Raw genomic sequence first — 23,913 nt, 5'->3', positions numbered from 1 at the left:
ATGATTTGGTTGTAATATTGATTCATGGTTGAACACAAAATTCCAGTTATTCATGACGAGTCTTTATTTAATTTCATACTGAAACTGCAATAGTACATCAACGTTGGCTCAGTGTGTTAACAGATGCTTAAAATGACATGTTTTTATTCATCTTATATACAACAGACAGCTGGATACAATATACAGTGATGTAGTATGTAGCCATTTAGACACCTTGCCAGATTCAGATGACTGATGGTAATAAATGTGTCATGCTGAAGGAATGCAAAAAGATTAATAGACTAACATTTCTGTTACTTGATGATAGATATGTTGTCTTATTCATCAAACTATCCTCTATTCATCATTTCCCCAGTGCTCTTAATATCACTGTGACATCTCCACAAGGCTGCCAGACGCTGAGGTAAAAATGAGCTCATGTCCCAAAGCTACTAAACCTTACTGCTGTGTGAAAATGTAACAAATCTAAACACCCGTTCTCCTCTAGCATGTCCCTTTACACGGCTGTGGGGTCGCTGATCTTGCCCATGAAGAGGATGCTCCTGGTGGAGTGCTCCAGGATGAAGACTAAGAAGGGTCTGTCGACTGTCATGGATTCAGGCATACTCATGGGCATGACCTCAATTTGGGTGACGGCTGCTGCCTCTGTTCCTTTTTCATCCACGCTCAGCACGGCCTGGTGGGACACCTGTGGAGGAACCAGGAGGAGGCCATCAGTGTCTAGTCTGATTTAGAGCAAGTCTTGGGTAACTAAGTTACAAGTTAGCAAAGGGTCTTAGGAGGATCTACTCTATTGTATGTGTCAATATTCTTTCATGAGTAACTGTCATGAAATCGGTGCACTCCTTTAACTCTTTAAATCCCAACATAAAAAGTCACATTTTGCTGATCCTACCTTTGAAACTTTGAGCTTGACCTCGGCAGACATGCCAGAGAAATCAGCACTGTCTGCGAAAGCGTCGGTCATGCCCATTTCCTTCAGGGTGTCATCCAGGGAGGCTTCAGTCGAGATGGAAAATTTCGGCAAGGACAGATCCACAGAACTAAAAAAAACAAATAAAAAAAACAAATAAATAAATCACCAATGTCAGAAAATCAGTGTAACATACATTTGGCTTACTGCTTATTTACTTTACTCGAGGTGTACCGTTGAAGCAAATCAAATATATCTGATCTATTCGACATTTAGGCCATTCAAGTTACTTTCATCTACTCGATCATGCTCTCTGTGTATAAAAGCCCCTCATACGTCAAAACATTCCCATGATCCTACAAATGATTACATTATCACTGTATCTACATCTATCTACAACCATGAGGATTCAGAAATAAATTCCTCCGTTACCTCCTGAAAAGCGAGTCATGCCAGTGCCTGATGTATTCCTTTGTGATGTAGCCCTCCACCTCCTGCATCTTGCCTTCATGGGGAAGGACGATCATCATGGAGGTGTTGCCCTTGTAGGGCAGCATGATGACGGTGGTGTGGTTGTCAATGTCCTCATAGAAGTCGTAGCGGCCTGTCCTCTTCATCATGTCCACCTGAACCGTTGTGGTGTCGTCCACTTTGAAGTCAGCCTTCTGTGTATAATTACCATCGAAGGGTTTCTCCCACTGTCCTGTACGAGGCAGTGGATGGGGAAAGCAATATAGATACTGTATATCAAATGAAATGATAGTGGTTATTTGTTTTAAAATATCTTTCAGGCTGGTTTATCTTTGAGAATTTCTATCTGTGCATGTGTCCTACCTCTGAAGTAGACATAGTTGATCAGCACCATGGCCATATCAGCGTCCAGATCCTTCACCTGATCTGTGATCTTGTCCTTGGTTTTACTGGCAATGAATCTGTTGATCTCAGCTGCAGCCTCAGCAGGTTTGGCGAAGTCAACGCTGAAGATCTCACCAGAGTAGTCCTCTTTGACATCTTTTAGGAACTTCTCCAGAGGACTGAAGTCAGAACGCAGAGCCAAGCCGTTGCCGACATCCAGCTGATGACCCTCCTGCTGGCTGTGGCCAAGCATGTGGAAAAGATGCTTGTATGCTTCGTCGACCTGAGCCTGATCGTGAGCGCTGTAGCCCAAGCCGGAGAACAGCTGCTTGTGGGTTTCACCGTGGGCCCCTGCAGACAGCATGGACAGGGCCGCGGAGATGCCCAGTGGTGAGTAGAAGATGTTCTTTCCAGCAGCAGCTTTGGCACTCAGCTTTTTGTAGAGAGCGAAGCCAAAGTCAGCATTGGGAGGGGACAGCTTGTGGCAGCTCATGTCTTCATCATGGTCGTGGTGGTGGTGGTCATGGTGGTGGTCGTGGTGGTCTGCCCGGGCTGCAGCCAGCAGCAGCGCACAGATAGCAAAGAAAGCACGCATCTTTAAAGCCTGTGCAGGAGAAATTTGGAGGAGGTTAGTTAGGCTCAACCACTGTAGGTCATAATAGCAGTTGATTTACAACCCTGATTTAATTAATATTAATGAATATTGTAAAATAATTTAAATATAAAGTAAAATAAAATACAAATATGAAGTGTAAAATGATTTTTATATTATATATATATATAAATAATATTATAACAATAATATTTTTTCAATGGAAGGACAAGTTGACACTGGCTGATGACTCAATACCTTAAAATAAACAGGACACACTGATATGATTTTGCCCCTAAACAGCTTTACACTTTACAATGATCATATAGTTTGTCACCATGCCTTCAAAGCGTCACTTCCAAACCAAACTTTTACGGATAATTTTAAGTTATTCAAACAAGATTAAAGATATATAAAAACATCAGCATATTTCAGTTAGTGCCATGCTTACCTTCAAGTTCCTCTTTGCTGCAGACGGATCGTCAGAAACTTCCCCTGTTATATACAGGAGCTCCGAGAGTCAGCTGACAGGTTGGTCAAAAATTAACCAAGGGCAGCCCCTCTGCTCTGTCCTGTGCTAAGAGATACTGTATCTGGCAGGACTGTCTTCACTGATGCAACACATTTCACTCAGCACAACACACGGTAAAGAACCGGTGGTGTTTTATTTGTAATGTATTGCATCACATACATTCATGATCACAGCAATCAATACATACTTAGAGAAATCAATGATACACTAGAAATCGATGGCCTTTCTGGTATACAGGGAAACATGAAAATAATCATTGCAAAGTGTATCAATCTGGTTTTCACTTAAAATCAAATTCTGAAATTATAAATAATTGTTTATTTTTTCCATGGAATAGCATGAACTCTTAAAATCATACAGCCATTCATCAATTTTCTCGGCCTCTAAATATTAGTTCATGTTCAGCAAACTGAAAATAATTCTGCCAAGCAGATTAACACACGTGGGTCTAATTCAGGGTCCCCATGTGTCACTTCCTTAAAGTATAACAGAGGTCAGGTTTGCTTTAGCAGTGTTTTTAACTCCTTTTCACCAAGCAGCAGCTACCACAGTTTGAGGCTGATGCTCGCTCCAAAAAAAAAACCCCAATTGACTCTCATTCAAAAAGCCTCAACTTCTCTCAAGAAATACTAAGTTAATCATTTTTTTACAAGTCATTATGGTCTCAATCGCTAAATTCAAGCCCTCTAATAAGTGCATTGGTGGTCATTTTGGAAGTTATTGTTCCGTTTGTAAGATCTGAAGACTCACCTCGTGTCTAGACAGCAAATGTAGCGTGCACGGAGCCGGTGACGACAGCTACATAGATTAAAGAGAAGATTAAGAAAGAGCGTATCTGTTGCGTGTGACATGCGCGTGAAAAACGCTTCTGACACGGGTCTATAGTAGCTCTAATGTCTGCCTTGTGGACGTTGTTTGACAGCTGTGATTGACATTTGGTTCACCTGCTGCTCACCGACCATCAATTGCAACTCTGGGCTTCAACTGGCTCCAATGCAAACCAAAAGGTGACGTCCCACTTCGTTGCATCCATCTTCATATACAGTCTATATATAATCACCTCCACACACCTGAATATTCGCTGCGTGAAGTGGGTGAACTTGTTGGATTGTTGATTTTTTAGAGTTACACATTCATGAGAGGAAGAAGGTTGATATAAAAAAAAAAGTGATGTACTTCTCTTCTGGGGACCCCTCTTCCTATTGGCTCACAAACGTGGTTTCCAGGAGTCAGTTGAACCCTTCTTGATTAATAGGCTGACATTTCTGTGAAGGATGTGTTGTCCCTTTCATCAAACTATCCTCTATGCATCATCTCCTCAGTGGGCTAAATATCATTGTGACACCTCCGCAAGGTTGACTGATGTTGAAGTAAAAATAAACTGATGGCCCCAAAATTACTAAACCCTGCTGCAGTGTGAAATTGTAACAATTTTAATGAGAATTTTCTTTTCATGATGGTGAATAAGCCTAGAAGTTCTTGCAAAGCAATTTCCGATAAGTGCATGAGACAATAAAGAGATGTTTCAGGAGGAAATGGGTTTCAGTGTGAAAAAATGACAAAAACGAAAATGCTTTTGTAATGGAAGAAAAGTGTTTTATATTTTTAGCAAGAATAGCAGAGATTCAGTCACAGGGATAAATTACTACCATTTAAATGTTGTTCATTTTCATCATTTTGTGAAAATGGAGAAATAATTACAAAATCATCCTGTAATGGCTGGAGAATTGAAAGTAAAACACACTGCACTCTGCAACTTCAGGGAAATTTTCAAAACGATAGGCCATACTATTGTAAAAAGTACAAACCAAAGATTTTATGTAATGCAAATGAATTTATCAATAGCAGAAGAAAAAAAAAAGGACAAAAAGGAGATTGTGATGTTCACTCTAGTCTAAACATCTGTTGGATCAAGAATTCTTCCCATGAGCAGAACAAGGCCTGTGAGATCGTCATAGATTATGAGCATGAACGGTCTGTCAAAGGTGATTCTCGGGGGGACAGAGAAGTCCAGGGTGATGTCAGTGCTCCCCCCCTCCCCTGACTTGGTCTCCTCCACCTCCAGCAGAACCTCATGAGGAGCCTGAGTGTAATAACACAGAAACAAGAGTAGTGAGCATATAGAGATACTGCATAAAGAATATGGAAAGTGAGTGTGTACATTAAAGAGAGACACAAGGAGAAAGTGTAGGTCATATGTCCATTGCACATCAAAGTGAATTTCTATTATGTGTAATAAGTTATTTAAAGGGTAGTTTCATGGTATTCCACTCTGAAAATGAAAAATTGGACATTTTGGTTCTTTCTTAACCTTGACGAGTTTCAGCATCTTCTGTGATATCCTTGAGAAGTCGGCTGAGTCTGAGAAAATGGATGATACCCCAGAGTTCCTCAGGAGGCTGTCTAAACTGTAGGATTTCCTTAGTTGGAATTTAGGGAAACGGATTTCTGCCCGCCTGTGAAAACAACAATCAATGCGTTAATGGATTTGCTCTAAGCTGTCTTGTTACAACTTGTGGGACCCGTACTGCAGGCTTTCGCTCACTGATGAATCGAGAGCAGTAATTATGGCTGACTTAAAGTCTACTGAGCATCATTCATCATCTAACAACAGAAAGCTAGTGACTGCAGGAGACCAGAGCGAGGGTGCTACTCTGTGCCGTGGCATGGATCAATACACTGTACACTCGTGGATAAGCAAACACACTTCAAACGGGACATACACTGTACATGGACATACTCAAACCCATATGGTATGCTGTACATGCTAACCTTTGGATTAACATGCTCATGCACGTATACACAGATTCAAAGTCTCACGTAGGCTTCACCTAAACCCTGATCTTATAGAAACCACAAAAAATACAACAGCCCTGAAATAAAGACTACCTTTGTGTTGTTAAATGGTCAGTTCACCTAAATTACAGGAAAAAATGCAGATTTTCTCACTTATCTTGTCCAGTATTTGAGATATCTACTTGACATTTCTGCCTCCACCTAATACATATAATTTGTTGCAGAAACAGTGTTTTGACAGTTTTCATACGTACTATTTCCCCGGAAGAAAGTAGTTCCAATGAAAACTGATTATTCAGAGCCATTGGGGCTTTTGTGGCACTGTTCCTAGAAAGCAATGCTGTGGAATTAAATTTTTAATTCAAATTAAAATGGTCTCATTAAAGCAATTAAAGTGCCACTAGCACTGCAAATGAAATGTCATTTACTTCAATTGTACTGGAGTGGATATTACACAAATATATTTTGAAATCTGGTAAAACCAGAACTATCTCCATGGCTAAATACCACTGGGGGTAAGTAAGAAATTTGGGTGTCATTGATTGAAATTTAGGTGAACCAACACAATTAATTTTTGCCTTTTTAACACATCCACCCTGCTTTTCTTGTGGTCTAATCTTGAAGCTTCTCCTCTGTATTTACTTACTACACTATTTACTATTTAGAAAGAACTTGATGCAATTCAAATAGGGATGCGAAATGGCACGAGTGAAATCAGGTCATATTTGCTCAATCTGGAAGCTACTGACACAAACGTCCATGCAACAAATCAGAAAAACATTGGAGTAAGCATGTAACTTGATATAGTTTACAGTTTGTTCCCATTCAACCATTTGGACTCCCCACCTACCCTGCCTTCAGGTTGCTGAGCCAAAAGTTCATGCGGCTATCAGAGAGGCAGTCTTCCAGGGGCTGCAGCTCGGCTTTAGGAAGAAGCAGCAGTGAGGCCAGGCGTTCTGAACGGGCCAGCTGCACCACTGTGACTGAGCAGTTGGTGTCGTACAGCATCATCACTTCAGACGAGTCGTCCCTGAACATCATTTCAACCTCCACGCTGGTCGTAGCATTCAGCTGGAATCTCCGTGGCACTGTGTGGCGCCGCTCAAATGGCTGACGACCTGATTTATGTCATTAACAGAGAGAACAGGTTACAGATAAAATATGAAAATAAATTTGGCAAAGATAGAGGTTGCACACCTATAAAAAACACCCACTGTGTAAATGTATTATCACCAACTGTTTACAAGTGAGCATCTGCTCTTCATGAAAAACAATGACTGATGACAAAGCAGGTGTTCAATATGCTATGCGGTGGGTGGTATTGCACTGATGCAATGAGCACATATTGTAAGCATACTGACTACACTTTTCCTAATTTAGCTGAAATTCATTTTTATTCAGGCTTTCACTTAAATGTGTTTCTGAAGGCGTACATTTCTCTTTTGCAAAGCAATGAAGTGTTTCTTCTGCCTGGTGGCTAATACCCTTAATGTACAGGAATAATTCCCAAACTTGTGTTGAGAATATGAATATGTATGCACAAAACAGTAACTTTCATTGCCCATGTAACAAGAAGATACCTTTGAAATATACATAATTGTTGAGTTTAAGTTTGTTGGAGCCTTTCAAGTCTTTCATCAACGCCTCAAAGCTGATGTTGAAGATGGAGGGTCTGGTGTGCTGAGGCCTGGACAGAAAACTATCATAGTCTAGTGAGGGTCGTCCATCAACATGTAGGCTGCTCCACACCCTTAACTGGCTCCCACCATGGACCCCAACCTTACCTCCAGAACTGAAACTGGTTCCATTCCTACCCTTTTCCCCATCACCTACACCAGTGTTGTTTCCAGCAGCCCCCCCTGCTGTGGCCCCAATCCCAGATTTTGTCTTGGATCCAGCCCCAGACTCTGCCCTTTGAACCCCAACTCCACCCCCTCCCTCCTGCAGCATGAGGTTATGTTGCAGATCTGCGAGAGCAGATATGGTGGCCTCCACGCTCTGCTCTGTAGAGTTGGCTGCTAGCCCCAGGGCCTCCAGGGCCTGGCTCCGACTCTCCGATCCAGAGATTTGGGACAGCAGGGCTAGAGCTGACGCTAGGCCCAAGGGCGAGAACAGGATGTTGTGCTGTTGCTGGACACTGGGCCCAGTAGTGGCTCTTGTGGCCAGGTCACGGTAGGTTTCAAAGGCCAAGACTGTGTTTAGAGCAGATATGTTGAGCTGCTGCTCCTGCTTGACTTCTTGTTCCCTTCTCAGAGGCCTGCTGAAGACTTTCTCAGGCTTTGATGGAACTGACCCATCTGCAGAGAGGCCTGTTAGCACTGCTAGCACTAGTATACATGTAAAACTATACACAACAGACATCATCGCTTCTTCTCTTGCCACTCCGGCTTGGCCTGATTCAGAGACGCTGCAGGTTGAACTCACATGAGGCCGGCCAAACTCCTGCTTTGGAAGTGTTGTTCTTGTGGCTCGGCGCGGGGGTGGTGGTGGTGTTGAAAGTATATCGATCTCCAGCGCTGAGCTTTTGACCCCTGGACAGAGCTCCAAGCAAACAATGGCACCATGTTTTTTAGTTTCGTAGAAATTCATCAGCAATGACTGTGAGGACATGCATGCTACCAAAGTGAGGACAAAGCATACTCAAATCCCCCCTTTAATGACATTTTGGTCAACATGGATTTTGAACACTTATGCAACTGATGCATAGATTTTGCTCTAGTTTCACTGTGTACACTGTGGAAAACCGGTCTTATCTTACAAAGGCTATGTGCCTAACATGTCTAAGCTGCCTGTAAATGCAGTTTTCCTATGTGTGATTCTATCTTGTGAGAAGGACCAGAAGACATATGACACAGAACAAGTATCTGGCTTTTTATTTATATCTCATAGTCAGAAAAATGTCATGAAAAAAGCCTGCACTGTTGATAAGCTTTGACTATCATACAGTATGTGAGGTGAAAACAATGAAAAACAAGTGCACATTTGGAGACACAAGTGACACAGTGAGAGTCTGCAAAATGTCAAAGTACTCATTAAATATTATCAGCTTAATCCCACCGTGTCAATACATCTTCTAATTAAACAGTAGGTCACATGGGATTCTCAGCAGTCAACAATATGCAGTATAGACAGTAGGTCATGTGAGACAGTTGCTGCTGTGATGCCATCATGTGGTTGATGAGGTCAACTGAAATTGAAAGGAGTGATTTTGCCACAAAAAAAAAACAGAATATATGGACATGCATTCAGCAAAAACACCTCACAGACCAAGTGCAAGAGCAAGCAGCTGAAAATCTGTATAATAATGGCGATAATGGTATTATGTGTTTATCTGAAAACTACAGCCCAAATGACAAATTATTTCTGCTGGCAGTGAGAACCAAATGTAATCATTAAATGTTGTCTTGGGGGAAATTTAGTGACACAGATAAGGAGTCAACCCAGCCCTAAGTGTCCCTGTTTGGCTCATTAGTGGAAACTGGGCTAATAAGCATATCTTAATAAGAAGGGTGCACTGCAGGGGGACTCAGTGGTTCATTTGAGGTAGGATGAGGCAGCAGTAGAGCAGGATCCACAGGAACAAGAGCATTTCCAGCTCTAATGGGGTTATGTCACAAGAGGCTGCTAAAGATTGAAGAACGAATCCTCCCTCACTGTTGGAAAGTAGATTAAACACAGAAGTGTTAGATTCAGGCCAAAGAATAGATGTTACACTGAAGCAATAAAACCAAAAAGACAGACATAAATGTTATCTGTGTAATCCGTGTGAATGAATGAAGATGAAGCGGTCAGCATGGGGCTACAGTAAGAGCTATGTTCTGTAAGAGTTTTAAGGGTCTTTTTGCCTTTACAAAACTAAAAACACAAGAGCAAAAGTGTAAAGAATAGATTAAACAGCGTGTTCATCTGCTTGAGCTAAAACAGTAGCCCAGCTAACTACCTGCAGTAGTAACCTAGAGGTCTCTCCAAAGGCAAGGGGTATGTTTTTAACTACTTAATTACATAGGTTACATTAGGAAAATACTTGTTCAGAACTGTACATCCAACCTGTGGCTGCTAAGATGCTAATGTAATTTGGCTAACTCTGTCCTGCTCTTGGTTTAAGGTTTGAAGTTTACACTACAGTTAGTTTTCATCCTCAAATCCTTTTCTCTTATAAAAGTTAAGTATACCGTTTGACAATGAAAGCATCTAACACTGTGTTGCTTGTCCAAGTATTTTTTCTACAGTAAGCAACTGAACCATCCATGGGTCGGTTAGTGTATAACAATGCTGCTCCTTTATTTCCATGTCACTTGCCTGGGACACTCAGTCTTTTAGTATTATGTCATGTGTGTAGCCATAATGTGCATATTTAAGACTTTTACAGGGTTCTCGTTTTAAAGCAGATCAGCTGCAACATTAAAAAGTCCGCTTGCGACAGAAGTTTCAACCAACTCAGAGTTTTAACGTTGCGCTATCATTAGCTAATGCTAGCTAGATACAGCTGATGATGTTTGTCATTTCAGCTGACAAAGAGTGGAGAAAGTAGAAGAGAAGCTTGCCTCTATTTACTTCTGTGTGAAATTGAAGACCCATTGTTTACAATAATGGATTAATTTCTGCCAATGCTATCATTAAAAACTGCATCATGTGAGTTTTAGATTGGAAAGCTTGACAGGTGTAGTAACAGTAACTATAGAGGGTGGTGCTTAATGAACAATCAATTGTATTTGTACCCATAAATAACAAATGTCATAGCCTACCTGAATGACTGAGAGGTTGCACGGCAGGTCACATTAATATCACCATCATGGTGACCTCCATCAGTGTAATTTTTCAGGGTAGTTGCACCAGGATGGTGTATTATCGTTGCTTTCTTCTCAGTTAGATGTTTACATCTCTCCAGTTCCCTGTCCTTCTCATCTACTGTCTCAAAATCCATTGAATATTTTACTTCATTAGTGTCTTCCTGATTTTCTGCATCTTTACAATTCTTGGTTAAATTCTCCATTTTGACATCTCTCCCATCACTGTCTTCTTTTGTGCTAATTGTAGGTACACTCGTCCTTCTGACTTCAGCCTTGTCAATTAATATTTTCTCATTTCCTGTCTTCATCATTTGTAAATTCACAACACTTTGCTGATTTCCCCTCTCTTCCTCCTTCACATCATCCTCTTCATCTCTCTCCTTCCTTAATCCTCTATTCTGCCCTTTCTTGAACATCAGCAAATGTTCTTCCTCCTCTTCTTTGTCTCTCCTCTCACTCACTTGTCCACTTTTTTCAGAAGGTTCTCCTTCAGTCTCTACCACAACTTCTGTCTTCCAATAAGCCACTTCCACTACCAGTGATTCTGTTTCATTATATCCATTCCTCACCAATCTAGCATTTTCAGTCTTCTCCTTCTCCCTCTTTTCCTCACCAACATCGTTACTTTGTCCTGTAACAGCTCTCTCCTCTTCATGTTCTCCTTTGCCTCTGCTTTCATCCGGTGGATGTACGTCCAACACAGCTCTGTTGTTTGCCATTTCTCTGAAAATGCTTTCATTTTTTTCCAAATCAAACCTCCTGTGATCTACTGACAGAGCTCTGACTTCCAACTCTTGATCAAAATCAGTATTTTGTGCAAGGGAGCCTTCTTGATGTTTACATCCACTGTCATTGAACATCTCAGACACTTCCAGATGTTCTGACTCTTCAATCAGCTGTCCATTCAGGATCATTTCTTCCGCTGTTTCCTCTTCAAGTCTCGGTATTCTTTTTAGGTGATTGTAAGGTTGAAAAACTTCTTTGTTCAGATCCAGGTTGTAGCTGTAGGCATCCTCCTCATCTGAGTCCAGCACTGACAAGTTGTAGATTCCTTCCTCAGAGCTCAAGGAAATATAACTCTCATCCCTTTTTGGTTTGGCGTGGCTCTGATCCACAGACCCTTTTTCCAGCCATGATCGGATATCCTGGCTGAAAACACCTGTGTCCAGCGGACTGGGTGGCTGTAAGACACTTGGACATCTGCCTTTCTTTCTGTTGACTTGTGAGGTGCCCGCAGTTTGTTCAGTAATGCTTTGGCAACGATATGATGGAAAAACGTCGCTGCTGGTGGAGAAGTCAGAGGTAACTGCTCCATTCATGTGACGCAAGGTGGCATGGAGTCCTCCTGAAGATCTTCTAGCCCACTGTTTCCAAAGTTGCTGTTCGCTGCTCTTCTCCAGGCCTCTGAGCAAACCTTTGGCTTCTGGGTCTCTGGTACCAGTCTCTCCAAAGCTGAGTGCCTCAAGTGCTCCAAAATTTGGGATCTCAGGAATGTTAACTTCAATATCTGTTGTATAATTCTGTAACATAAGATATATTACAGTTACATAGTTACATAATACTACTGAAAATAATACCCAGAAAGAAGTATCTTTGGTTCTCAGTGTTTGAAAATATACTTATTTGCTTTCTTGCGGATAGTTGGATGAGAAGATTGATACCACACTCACACATGAGAGCGGTATAAATCTTCTCATCTAACTCTCGGGAACAAAGCAAATAAGTGTATTTCCTTAAATGTTTTAAAATCTATAAAACAAACCATACTGACCTCATCTATGCCTGAATAATGTCCCAGGAACATAGACACATAGGTAATGATAGATTGCTCATCTGGTGAAATGCATGCCACATCTGTGGGATAGAACGATAAACCATCTTCACACAGTAGCATGGTAAACTTTAATTATTACTGTTACTGAATGGGCTCTACACATAGTAAATACCTTTGCTGCTCATTTCTAGTGAGGCCAACTTATAAATTGCTTTGCAGTGGGACCATGGTGAGCTTATAGCACCTGTTTAGCTTTGTTGCTAGGTGAAAACAACTGATATCTTGCAGAAAGATATTTGTGTTTGTGCAGGAAAATGGATTTACTATTAAGTAAGCTTTTACCTTCAGGCTCTAGTAAAGGTGGTATATCCAAACTGTGATGGGCTATCATGAAAGCCTGATGAATGTTTTCTCTTGGCTCTCTGGACAGGCTTTCCCTCAGGTCAACCAATGCAGGGTTTATGGACTTAATCATAGCTAGGAATGCCAGTCCACTCCTCCAGCTCTTCCCAAAGTCGTGCACCTCCACCCCAAACCTGGGAGTTTACAAATGCAGACCAGAGACACACTCATGATTCAGGATGTTTTGTTGACTAAAATTACTTTGTAAGCAATTTTATCTTTTTCAGACTCACTGTGATGTGCATCTTTGGACCCACTGCAGGAGAGTCTTGATTACTTTCCCGTGGTACTTTGGCTCCCTGGCAGCATTTCCGCCTTTTCTTGGCAGAGTGTTACTGGAGTAGCTGCCAATGTCATTTGGCTGGGGTGAGAGGTCACTGGAGGAGGGGTAACTGCTCATCGATAAGGAGGTGAGGCTAGAAGACAAATGCCTTTGGAGGCCTCCTGTCACTTCTTTTACCTGTATTAGAGTTAAAGAGCGGATTGTGTGTGAGGTCAGTCACAAAGACAAAACCCATCAAGACATTAGAGTGATGAATGATGGGACAAACCCACTTGGAAATGCAAGATGATGTTCCAGATAAGGTTAAAAACAACAGAAGGGATGCCATCAGCAATACCAGAGGCATCGATGCCAAGCAGCTTCACCTGAGAGACAACAGTGAGGAGACATTATCTGAAATCTAGTTTTTCCGGATGTGAATATAAATGTGATACATGTCAAAACATTATCACTGTATTGACTTACAAGCAAACAAACTCACATGTCTATCATCCAGGAAAGCCAGGACCTTGGAAATGTTGTTCAGTCTGAAATTGCGGTGAGAAGACGACCTAAACCTGTAAAGCTAAATTACAGAAGGAACGCTTAAGGGAATAGTTCAACATTTTGGGAAATATGCTTATTGGCTTTCTTGCTGTCAGTTAGATGGTCAATACCACTCTAATGTGTGTACCACTATTGATTAGCTAAAGCCAGCAGCTAGTTAGCTTAGCTTAGCATAAAGACTGGAAACAGGGGCATACAACTAGCCTGGCTCTGTCCAAATAACAAAATAAATCAATAAAGATGACCTGTTCTTCTCTTAACTTTTTCTTGACCAGTGACAGTCCAGCACGTAACCGTCCGTAACGCAACATGAATGAGCAAATCTTCCAAAATGTCAAATTATTTATTTAAAGCTTCAGGATTAATGGGTCTCAATCACAAACTTTTGTCTATATTTATACAATATTCACAGTATAAAAATTATTATTTTCTGATTATTTCTCTACTGAGTTTATGCATATATCAACAGGTGCATAACAGTGAACATAAGCATGTGGAAGAACTGTACTATATCACTATATCTCTTTCCGGTTCCCCGACCCAATTTCCAAAATCCAATCACTTAAATCTGTCCACACACAGATTTACGTATGCATTCAGATGGGCATGCACCAAAGTACCCATAATAATCTACACATATGCACACACACATATACTGATTATTTAAAGCAGGTATTTACAGAAAAAAAACACCAAAATTAAAGCCTTTTTGCATGCACACAACAGAAAGCACTGGTAAAAAACAAAACAAGTGTCTGCATATAGAATACAGACCAATACATTACATATTATTCCCAACAAATCTACTCAATTATAGGCACATGTGCATGTAAAAGGAAAAAACAAGACTAGTGAAAAGAGTTCAAAAAAACTAAAACAATAAATAAATAATAGTATAAAAACTATTATTATTTAATGAGCAACAGTCATGTGATTCTTACTAGTTTACATCCAGACAGCTCCTCCAGCAGGGACATCAGTATTCTGCCATCTTGAATGTCTGTGAACAGGTCGTGCACTTCAACTGGAGGTTCACACTGAAAATAACAAAACATAAACCTCACTGGTGATTTAATTTAAAGTGTGAAAAAGTATAATGTACAGTAAAACAGTATTAATGTGTGCCTTACTCTCTGCAGAAACATATTCATCCACCTGGTGAAGGTTCTCTTCTGCACTGCCTTCCTCTCATCTAGAGGAAAAAGAAAACAGAGCCATGGCACAGTGAATATTGCGGTTTTCCAAGTGAACAGTGTTGCATCAATGCTTTCACAAGCCTGCGTTCACTGTATAGCATGCAGGAGAATTTGTGTTGAATGTGATAAGCAGAAGGAATCTGACAGAAACGGCACATAAGATTTTACCTCAATGAGACTGCAGAATTTAAAGATACCTCAGATTAACAAACTTGTTGTCAAATCTCTTTTCATTATAAATTTTTACATACAAGTCCCACTAAAGAGCATATTACTAACAAGTTCAAACAAAGTTAATGATTGGGCAATCAGACGCCACACTGCCAAAGACACTTGTCTGGGGAAAAAAATGTTCAGAGGGCAAAGACGGAAAGAAAAGAGAAATTAACATTGTTGTCTTGCAAACTATTCTTTTTTCAAAAGTACATTTAAGTTCTTGTCTACACAGTGATGTAACATATTAACACAATGGGTCAGTATTAACATTAGCAACCACTACGGCAGCATGTCTTTTTCATTGTACCTTGAGACTGTTGCACATGTTGGTCACGGACTCCTTGTGAATCCCAGCTGGCCTCGTCCTCCATTCTCATTTGACCTCAGACGCACGTCTGCGTTTGATCCATTTTGGAGATAAGAAGGAAAAACAATTCAAAATGTCAACAACTTGTAGCAAACAGAGGTGCACTGAGGTTTCCTTACAGGACAGGATCAGGATGAAGAAAAGGCAAAGTGAGGCAGTGAGCCTTGCCTGAACACGCTGACACCTCCTTCAGAGGTGTTGATCAACTCTAACACCACCCCACCCAAAGACATTCAGTCTGAATCCTATTGGCAGACTGCAGATCATAAAATTCTGTCCTTGGAGGCAGTCACGTACAGTGTTGGGATCCTTAAAATTAAGAACTCAGCTGCGATCACTGTGTAAGTTTTTCTTGTCATAAATCTTTCTGACTCTTCGTCACATACCTGAGTTTCTTCTGAGCATGTTCAGCTCTGACTAAAGGAATGAATAGAAGTCTGCACTGGGACTTTCACAATAGGAATGAGCAGATGTAGCCATGGTCATTTTTAATCATGCTCATAAAAAGCAACGTGTTATCTATAAAGGTGGTTTCAGAGCAACGTGTTTTGGCAAATCAACAATTTTTAATTCATGTATACAGACTTACTGTAGGACTTGTCATTTACAGCTGGTATCACACAAGTCTCATCTTATACATAGTAGAAGAAAAACATACACAAACCTACACCTGCTGCAAATTTTAGTATTTCTGAGCATTCTCCTCTGTGCCCAGTTTGGTAACATTTAGCCAATGAAAAGTATGTCATCATCCTCATAATACTAATCTCCAATGGCTACTGGAGAAGATGGTGAAATATCTTTCTACCTTCTCGCCTGAAGGTAGGTTTTATGAAAGAAAAAAAAAAGCATTATTATAATAATAAGAAAAGTGTGAAGGGCACTTCTTTGTGATTCATACTGTAATTTCATGAGGTACATTATTGATGAACATTCATTGGAAAAACATGTTTTCATCAATTTCTAGTTCTTTTACATCAGCTTGCATTGTCAGTACGCTGTCAGTAGGCTACATTAATAAGACATGTATTTCATGTCTGGAAAATTAACGATCTAATGGGCTCACTTTGTAAAATAATAAAATATTTATAAAAGGACACACAGCGTAACATTTTTAATCACCTACGAATCTCTACAGGAACCTAAAGCCTCATTTAGGATGTTAATATGGTGCTCTGAAATGTCTGTAAAGCTGTGAAATGCACGCCGTGCTTTTTGCAGTGACCCACATTTTCCTGCGGCTCTCCGGTATTCTCGACTCAACCTCACCAGGGAACTTTGATGCATCTTTGATGTGAGAAATCTCCCATCAGTGAACAGAATTGCTTATAAGCTTGTATGACATGCTCGACTTTTAAATCTTACCAGCACACGCGGAATTTATTTGAACAGATCAGAAATGTGAAGACGCATAAAATCAATGTGGAATACCAGCACATGAATTAACATAAACTGGAATAACTGGAACGAAGGTCTCATTTGGTCTGCAAACAGCAACGTGTGGCAACTTTACTTCTAGAGCTTAACTACATTAATTCATATTGAGAAATTTCAGAAATTCATCTGAGATGAGCCAAGTATTCAGTAAGAAAATGATTGTAACGTATTATTTCTGAGCATACTGATTAACTACATTCTTCACACTTTCATTGCCTACATACTGTATATCATCTGAGTGTTGTGCACAAATAGAGGACAGAGTGGCAAAATTTGAATAAAAGGTGTTTAATATATCGGATGCAACATTTTAGTTGAAAAGTGAATATAAACTTAGTGGGAGAGATTTATGCGCAAATACATATATTAAAAACAGGTTCTGTGGGTTTAAATTTAAAGGATATATTCAAATTTTTCCAAGTCTGTCTTACTGTAATCACTCCTACTTTTCATACCAACACCAAAGAGATCCCTTCTTGAAGCAGTTTCATTGTAAGTGATGGGGGATGAAATCCAACACCCTCATACCCTTAAGACTAGATTTAGAGACTTGAAAAATATGTGAACTGAATGCAGGTAATGTGTGACTTAATTGTGCATTAATGCTTAATCAGCTTAATGCTTGTCTGCTTAATCAGACAGTATTGTGACAGCGGACAGTGTCTGACAGGAAGAGCTCCCCCTGTTTCAAACAATATCAGGCTGCCGGGTTTTTACTCTACCTGCCTTAAGAAAGGTGATATCTATAGAACAAGAGCATCACCGCCGTGGAAAGCAGGAAATCTGTCCAAGGAACATCGCACGTGAAGCTCCTGAACCTCCAGAAGTCACGCCTTTTCATTCTTTGAGTTGCTTTCTGCCACCTTGTTGTACCCACAAGCAACAGTCCTTTGCAAGGGGCAGCGTCACAAGGCTGCAAAGACTCGGAACATCGAAGTAGGCTACTTGTGATGCACATTTACTCAACAGAAAAGGAATTACATAACACCTGAATGTCCATGTATGTTCTAATTTTTATTAAAACACATAATAAAAATATAGAGGATTCCAAACAATCCAATCAAATTCAGAAAACTTCATTTTTACAAACTCAAGAATCAACAGCATATCTGGCCCACCACATGAAACATTGAGACATCAGACATTTTAGTGAACAGCACAATGAAGAATCTGAAGTGTTTTTAAAATATCCCTTTTCCAACTGGGACACTGGCTGCTATTATCTGCATAAAACCATGCAGTCGGTGGGGGTTTCTCTGCCTATTAATCTAGGCAGTGTGTCTGTTTTTTTCTGGTGTTAAACAGTAAAACAGGGAGCATACTTGTTCCAAAAGTTAAGAGATTCTTGTGTCCCATCTCCCCCTATGTCTTCATGATCAATCACCCACAATATCAGCATGAGGAGCATTAAACCCAGTAGTCAGCCCAGTTTGTGTTTGCCACCCCTGCAGGAGACAGAGGGGTTTATTTCTTCCCCATGATGAAGCTGGGAGCCTCTGCATCATCATCAGCCTCTCTCTCTTCCTCCTCCTTCTCTTCCTCGCTGCTAGACGAGCTCTGGTCGGCGTCATCTTTCTTGTTTTTAGCCTCTAGTTTGGCTTTCTTCGCCATCAGCTTCTTCTGCTTCATCTTGTCCCGCTTCTTCCTGCGCTTTGCCGTCCTCTCGTCGGCCATGCGTTTGTTCTCCTCCACTTTATCCAGATAGTCCTGCTCTTTATTCATCACCTCTGCCATCTTGTCCAGAAAGTCCTGTCTCTGGTACTCTCTGCGCCGGAGGTGCCGGTAGACGTGAAACTCCCCGCTGCCGGCGCCAGCGCTGGAGCCCATCACATCCCGGACGAACTCCGGCGGAGCCCGCGGGGTCCACTCTTTCTGCCGGTCCGGGATGGGAGCGAGCTTATCCGGGTTCCGCATCAACCTTTCCAGCTTCAGACGTTGTTCCTCCGCCGGAGTTTTAGCGATGATTAGCGGCTGAGCCGCTTTTCCTCCAGGTTTCGCCGTTTTGTTGTTGTTCTTCTGTGTGTTGTGCGCCGCCATCTTTCAAAACGTCGTCGTCTTCTTCCTCTTTGCTCGAACTCGCCCCGGACGTTTTTATGGGCTTTTATAACCTGGAAATAATTATTTTTTTTTTTTTTTATATTTGGTATTTTAAAACAAAATACAAGAATTTGTGACAACGAGTGTGATTTTTTATTTTTTTTTATTAAACCTTCATTTTTTCATACTCATCCTTGTGTAACTGGTGTGATTGACATGCGGCTTCACCAATAGTAAATCAGATTAGAGTTTGTTTGGGAGCAGCTGTCCAATGAGCGCTCAGGTCCCGCCCCTGCTGGTTGGTGTCAGTGCATGTTAGGAGGTTACACTCCGGCTTGTGTTGAAGTGAGTTTACGTCCGTTTCTGCGGTATCTCTTCTCCTCACAGGCAATATATAACCCACCAAAGACCATGAACAGTTTAATTAGATCCACTGCGCGGTGTCTGCGGTCCGGGGTGGCGGCGCACTATCTGCCCAGACCGGTCGACGGACGCGTGTCGTCGGCCTCGGCCCGGTTCCTGTGCGCGACGGCGGACCTGCAGAAAGACCTTGGCGCGATGGTGAAGAAGGACAAGGTGGTGGTGTTCATGAAGGGGACGCCGGCACAGCCCATGTGTGGCTTCAGTAACGCCGTGGTGCAGATCCTCCGGATGCATGGAGTGGACAACTATGCTGCGTACAACGTGTTGGAAGACCAGGACCTCAGACAAGGTCAGAAAAACTGATTAGAGTCATGGCAGCAACAAGTTGTCACCGCTCAGTTACACTTTCGGCTTTTAGTTTAAGTTCTTTATGACTGTCAAGCATAAAACATATGGGATAAATAACCTGCAAATTGATTTAATCAGTGTTTGTGTCTCAGTTGGCCTTCTTAACTAGTATTTATTGTTTAAACTATATTCAGTACACCATAAACTTCCTTCAGCTATCAACTGTTGGCCCCTATTTTTGTCTAGATAGCTCTGAAAGGTGTAGTTTTTTTTTTTATCAGAGCTCTGCAGCAGGACCAAAGGGCGTGGTGCTTCCAGTTAAACCATCATTGTGGACATGACTGTCTTTTTCAGCTTTTACAGCCAAACTGGTTTGCCACTGACAATGAAACCTTCCCTGTTTGTAATGACATCAAAGATGTGAAGGAACTAGGAAGTTGTTTCAGGTAGTTACATCAGCACTGGCCTTTAATGGGGTTTTGTCAATTGAGGGGTAATGTTGCAACAGCAGTGCAATGTCATGTGACACACCGTAGCAAGCTGAGAGAGATCAAAACACTCAGACTAGGATGATATGGCCCTAAAATAATATCACAATATGATATTTTTTGAAGATATGACAAAATACTCCTCACAGGATTTTTGGCTCTCTTTTTACTCAACCAGGTGCTTCCGCTTGAGGTAGTGAAATACAGATGGGTGACAAATGAAAGGAGAAACCAACATGAAGTATCTTAGTAGGGAATCAGGCCACCATGAGCCTCCAGAACAGCTTCAGTGCTCTTTGCTAAGTCTGTGGAGCTCTCTTGGAGGGATGAGCACCACTTCTCCATGAGATATTCCCTCATTTATTTAATTCCCCTTTATTAAATCATATTTAGATATAAATCTCTTTTGCAAGAGAGACCTGAGTACAGCAGATGGAAAGAAAAACAAACAGCCAGACATAATAAAAGGACATACTGCATCAGAGACAATAACAGACATCACTAAATAGATTTGAAGATGAAAGTTTATATAATTTATTCATCGTTGGTCCAAAATCTGAAATCTGGTGACTGTAAAGGTCCTTACATTTTATTCACACCATTGTCATACTCACCAAACCATTGAGTGAGCCCTGGTACACAGAAGCATCTGCATTTGATATGTTTCTCCACTCTTTTATTCAGTTTTTTCCTTTAATTTGTCCCCCGTCTGTATGTTTGTTGTATTTGATTTGATTGTTACAGTCTTCTTGCACTTCTTACATATTACTGTGGTTTGTTGCACATCTGATCTTTTGTAACCAAACCACTCCAAACTACTTTTGAGACTAACTCCTCCACCGTGGAGTAAAATGAGTAAGTGGTCTGATGTCATTATGTCTGAATATTGCTATTATCACGATATAATGATTTTGTATCATATTAAAAATTATACTGATATTATTGTGAACGATATGATAAGGCACATCCCTAACCCAGACACTAGCTGATCTGGGATTTTAATCAGGGCAGGACATAACAGTCAGTTTTCTTATAAAAAAGACAGAACTTTAAGGCCTCAAGACATGTATTTTGATATTTAATTAGAGGCATAGTGGCAGTAAACACTGACACTGAGATGAGTCTGTTAGATTATTTCCCCAAAGCCTGAGTGGTGTCTAACAATTCACTATTGTATCCTACTGAAAGTGCTGCTTATTGTTAGACTGAAAAACATGTTTTGGTATTCCCAAGTGACACAGAACCAGAATAATTTGAGTGTCATTGTGTCCCTTTTTATTTAAGGCTGCAACTCAAAATTATTTTCACTATCGATTAAACTATTGATTACTTTCTTGATTGATCAATTAGTTGTTTGGTCCAGAAAATGTCTTATTTTGTCCTGACAAACAGCCCAAAACTTAAAGATACTTTAAGTTGTGTCATAGAAACCAGAAAATATTCACATTTGAGAAGCTGGAATCAGAGAATTTGGACTTTTTTTCTTAAAGAATGATTAATTGATTATCAAAATAGCAAATTGGCAATGAATCGATTAATTAGCTAGTCATTGCAGCTCTACTTTTATTTAATAGGACACCCACCAGAGAGATCCAGAAGGTTTGGGATGTCAGACAGACAGACAGGTTGTCAAAAGGGTTTTCATTCCAGTGAATGCAAAAAAAAAAAGTTCATTGCTGTCGATACAGCAGTATAAAATGTTCTGAAGCATTTCAGCTGTTTATAATTAGCATTATTACATATCTATCATATATTAGTTTATAGTTTTCAACCCTCTCTGCACACCTCTTAATTTGTAATTCTGTTATCTTAAAGGCAACAAACTCAGTCAGTATTCATCCAACTTTATTGGTTTGGTGACATTTTTGTCAAGTGGTTTTTGCTGTGGTGTTTCTGAACAACACTTCCCTGAGATCACTAGGCGATCGAGGTGCTGCTGTGAGCTCGGTTAAGACCACTGACCATCACTACTGCACAGTACTTCTGTCAATAAAACACAAACATGCTGCTAAAAGTGTAACCAAAACTCATCACTTCTTGTTTGCCAAATGACCTTTTCTTGGAAGATTAAAAAAATAACAAATGTGAAAATCCTGTCATGATTCTCTTAGTCAGACATCTGATACTATATTGGTTTCAAGCTATTTGTCACTCTTGACACTAATACTGTCTCCCCTCTACAGGAGTCAAGGACTTCTCCAACTGGCCCACGATCCCTCAGGTGTATTTCAACGGCGAGTTTGTCGGAGGTTGTGACATCCTGCTGCAGATGCACCAGAACGGAGATCTGGTGGATGAGTTGAAGAAGCTGGGCATTCACTCTGCGCTGCTGGACGCAGAGAAAGAATCCAAGTAGAGGGAGACGACGGACTTCGAACAGCTGACGAAACAGAGGACACATTTAACCGGTTGACCCCCCTCCACCCCACAACTCACAACTCTCTAGGCAGCCATACAGAGTGCAGATACGAGTAAAAGTGATGAGTATAAGCAGTTTTAGTAGCAGCACTGTATCTTGAGTCAGGGACGTTTACGCTTTTACTAAGTTCCACACCTAATTTAGGCTGTTATGCATAGCTCCTGCTGCACTGCTTATACTCAATTCAGGCCCTTAAATTCTGCACAGATTTGATGCATAACAAGAGTTTGATAGCTATCAGCCATTAGAGAACAGTATGAAACCGCATATAAGAAGAGACAAACACAACCTCAATTGACCAAATTCTACATAAAGAATCAAACAGTAAGATAAACATTAAATCACAGGCTTCTGGGGGGATAAATAAAGCAATGAACTAACCCACCGTTACCGAGAATCATTTCACTGTGTGATTGAAGTGCTACTGCCTGAGGGCGGCTGTCACGTTTGTCACCTACTGTCCACCTTTTTTTTTTTTTACTGGCCACAGTCAGTTCAAGACCAAATGACTCCTCAGGGTGCACCGAGACTTTTGTAAAGACCTTTATATCACTGCTTGGGTCGCACCAACACAAGCTTGTCATCACATCAGAAACCTTCTTAATTGCACTGCCTGTACTGAAAGGAAGAACAAAAAGGGGACAGTTCTGTTATTAAAAACATGCTCATGAGTGTTGAATAAAGCAGATATGGGTTGATGTTAATATAAAGATGTGTTATTTAATTTCTGTCCATACGATTGTAGTGTTGATAGGTTAAAAAAAAAAAACAGACTTGGACCACACCTCGCTGACCTCGTTACACACATGCACTGTCAACATGGCTTTGAAGGAACGAGTAGCATTGTCCCACTATTTGTTCTTCCCGCCAGGAACCGCATTACAAAATGTGCACCCTCTTGTTTTAATGTCTACACCCGCTGAAACGCAACAAACGTACCCTGATACTTTTTACCTTTTTATTTCTGTTTTCGCTGAAGACGACTGATTTTTTACAGGACATTTGGACAAACAGGAGCAGGTATATTTAAAGTTTAATGTGTCTGTCCAAGTCTGTGGTATTTGTCAGTTTTGTCACCGAGGGAAACGAATGGAAGTGCTTCTTTTTGTTGTTGTTGTTGTTTGTTTTCTCACTGAGCCCAAGAATCCCTGACATTTATTGATCACACATGTTTTATCTTCTGCTGCACACAGCTGTATTATCAAAGCAATGGTCATGTAGTACACTGTAAGATATTGTACATTGAAAGCATAATATTAAATGTATTTTAGCTGCATGTAAACCCTACACCAATTAAATATTTTTGTGACACAAAATAACCAGCACTCTGGACTTTTTTCAGTACTTTGGATCAACTGCATGTGTGACATGTGGCACCCGGACAAAATCCACACAAACTGGGATTCAGGTCAAAGCAGCATAAAGTCCTTATAAGAAGCAGAAGGCACAGTGCTGTGCTTCTTTTAGAAAGAAATCTGTTGGCACATCGATGTTAGTCTGCACCTTCAGCTGTTGGACATTAAATCTCTATGTGCTCTCACTGAATAGTGGCCAAGCAC

At 40.8% G+C, this 23,913-nt stretch overlaps 5 protein-coding genes and 1 non-coding gene across 9 annotated transcripts; 1 reads left to right on the top strand and 5 right to left on the bottom strand.

Annotated features, from left to right (window-relative positions):
- Positions 1 to 40: 40 nt before the first annotated feature.
- On the bottom strand, positions 41 to 3,911 carry LOC121882431 (alpha-1-antitrypsin homolog). 2 transcript variants are annotated; one of them, XM_042390690.1, is made up of 6 exons: positions 3,643 to 3,911; positions 2,812 to 2,937; positions 1,748 to 2,372; positions 1,346 to 1,616; positions 896 to 1,043; positions 41 to 688 (listed from the first exon to the last, which is right to left on the bottom strand). In XM_042390690.1, the coding sequence occupies exons 3-6, from the start codon at positions 2,361 to 2,363 to the stop codon at positions 497 to 499; spliced, it is 1,227 nt and encodes a 408-aa protein (XP_042246624.1). In that variant the 5' UTR covers positions 2,364 to 2,372; positions 2,812 to 2,937; positions 3,643 to 3,911; the 3' UTR covers positions 41 to 496. The 2 variants fall into 2 exon arrangements, with proteins under 2 accessions (XP_042246624.1, XP_042246625.1); XM_042390691.1 differs by having other exon boundaries at positions 2,812 to 2,932.
- A 605-nt stretch (positions 3,912 to 4,516) lies between these two features.
- On the bottom strand, positions 4,517 to 8,298 carry LOC121882780 (alpha-1-antiproteinase-like). The gene is made up of 4 exons (XM_042391229.1): positions 7,269 to 8,298; positions 6,539 to 6,806; positions 5,204 to 5,348; positions 4,517 to 4,975 (listed from the first exon to the last, which is right to left on the bottom strand). Exons 1-4 carry the CDS (start codon positions 8,296 to 8,298, stop codon positions 4,787 to 4,789), a joined length of 1,632 nt encoding a protein of 543 aa, XP_042247163.1. The 3' UTR covers positions 4,517 to 4,786.
- A 248-nt stretch (positions 8,299 to 8,546) lies between these two features.
- clmnb (calmin b) lies at positions 8,547 to 17,605 on the bottom strand. Of its 3 annotated transcripts, none has more exons than XM_042389849.1 (11): positions 15,852 to 17,605; positions 15,203 to 15,290; positions 14,614 to 14,675; positions 14,425 to 14,520; positions 13,419 to 13,502; positions 13,210 to 13,302; positions 12,888 to 13,114; positions 12,595 to 12,788; positions 12,250 to 12,332; positions 10,434 to 11,998; positions 8,547 to 9,341 (listed from the first exon to the last, which is right to left on the bottom strand). In XM_042389849.1, exons 2-11 carry the CDS (start codon positions 15,270 to 15,272, stop codon positions 9,215 to 9,217), a joined length of 2,601 nt encoding a protein of 866 aa, XP_042245783.1. In that variant the 5' UTR covers positions 15,273 to 15,290; positions 15,852 to 17,605; the 3' UTR covers positions 8,547 to 9,214. The 3 variants fall into 3 exon arrangements, with proteins under 3 accessions (XP_042245783.1, XP_042245784.1, XP_042245785.1); XM_042389850.1 differs by having other exon boundaries at positions 15,931 to 17,605; XM_042389851.1 differs by having other exon boundaries at positions 16,492 to 17,605.
- Positions 17,342 to 17,605, bottom strand: LOC121882962. The gene has a single exon (XR_006092191.1).
- Positions 17,606 to 17,692: 87 nt separating this feature from the next.
- On the bottom strand, positions 17,693 to 18,791 carry prkrip1 (PRKR interacting protein 1). The gene has a single exon (XM_042389869.1). It carries the CDS (start codon positions 18,734 to 18,736, stop codon positions 18,164 to 18,166), a length of 573 nt encoding a protein of 190 aa, XP_042245803.1. The 5' UTR covers positions 18,737 to 18,791; the 3' UTR covers positions 17,693 to 18,163.
- Positions 18,792 to 19,001: 210 nt separating this feature from the next.
- glrx5 (glutaredoxin 5 homolog (S. cerevisiae)) lies at positions 19,002 to 23,673 on the top strand. The gene is made up of 2 exons (XM_042389867.1): positions 19,002 to 19,448; positions 22,119 to 23,673. Exons 1-2 carry the CDS (start codon positions 19,049 to 19,051, stop codon positions 22,289 to 22,291), a joined length of 573 nt encoding a protein of 190 aa, XP_042245801.1. The 5' UTR covers positions 19,002 to 19,048; the 3' UTR covers positions 22,292 to 23,673.
- The last annotated feature ends 240 nt before the right edge of the window (positions 23,674 to 23,913 follow it).

This window comes from Thunnus maccoyii, chromosome 17, assembly GCF_910596095.1.
Source record: "Thunnus maccoyii chromosome 17, fThuMac1.1, whole genome shotgun sequence".
Classification (NCBI taxonomy): domain Eukaryota; kingdom Metazoa; phylum Chordata; class Actinopteri; order Scombriformes; family Scombridae; genus Thunnus; species Thunnus maccoyii.
Note: the sequence above shows the minus strand (reverse complement) of the source record. Positions and strands in the feature narration are given on the sequence as shown.

Excerpts from the sequence above, each read along its gene's own strand:
- LOC121882431 (XM_042390690.1), bottom strand. The coding sequence starts at position 2,363 with ATGCGTGCTTTCTTTGCTATCTGTGCGCTGCTGCTGGCTGCAGCCCGG. Across the intron at positions 1,617-1,747 it reads CAACTATGTCTACTTCAGAG|GACAGTGGGAGAAACCCTTC; the intron begins GTAGGACACATG and ends TGCCTCGTACAG. Across the intron at positions 1,044-1,345 it reads CATGACTCGCTTTTCAGGAG|TTCTGTGGATCTGTCCTTGC; the intron begins GTAACGGAGGAA and ends TGTTTTTTTTAG.
- LOC121882780 (XM_042391229.1), bottom strand. The coding sequence starts at position 8,298 with ATGTCCTCACAGTCATTGCTGATGAATTTCTACGAAACTAAAAAACAT. Across the intron at positions 6,807-7,268 it reads CAATTATGTATATTTCAAAG|GTCGTCAGCCATTTGAGCGG; the intron begins GTATCTTCTTGT and ends GACATAAATCAG. Across the intron at positions 4,976-5,203 it reads AGATGCTGAAACTCGTCAAG|GCTCCTCATGAGGTTCTGCT; the intron begins GTTAAGAAAGAA and ends TATTACACTCAG.
- clmnb (XM_042389849.1), bottom strand. The coding sequence starts at position 15,272 with ATGAGAATGGAGGACGAGGCCAGCTGGGATTCACAAGGAGTCCGTGAC. Across the intron at positions 12,789-12,887 it reads GTCCAAAGATGCACATCACA|GTTTGGGGTGGAGGTGCACG; the intron begins GTGAGTCTGAAA and ends GTAAACTCCCAG. Across the intron at positions 9,342-10,433 it reads GCAACCTCTCAGTCATTCAG|TGAGGGAGGATTCGTTCTTC; the intron begins GTAGGCTATGAC and ends ACTTTCCAACAG.
- prkrip1 (XM_042389869.1), bottom strand. The coding sequence starts at position 18,736 with ATGGCGGCGCACAACACACAGAAGAACAACAACAAAACGGCGAAACCT.
- glrx5 (XM_042389867.1), top strand. The coding sequence starts at position 19,049 with ATGTTAGGAGGTTACACTCCGGCTTGTGTTGAAGTGAGTTTACGTCCG. Across the intron at positions 19,449-22,118 it reads AGACCAGGACCTCAGACAAG|GAGTCAAGGACTTCTCCAAC; the intron begins GTCAGAAAAACT and ends TCCCCTCTACAG.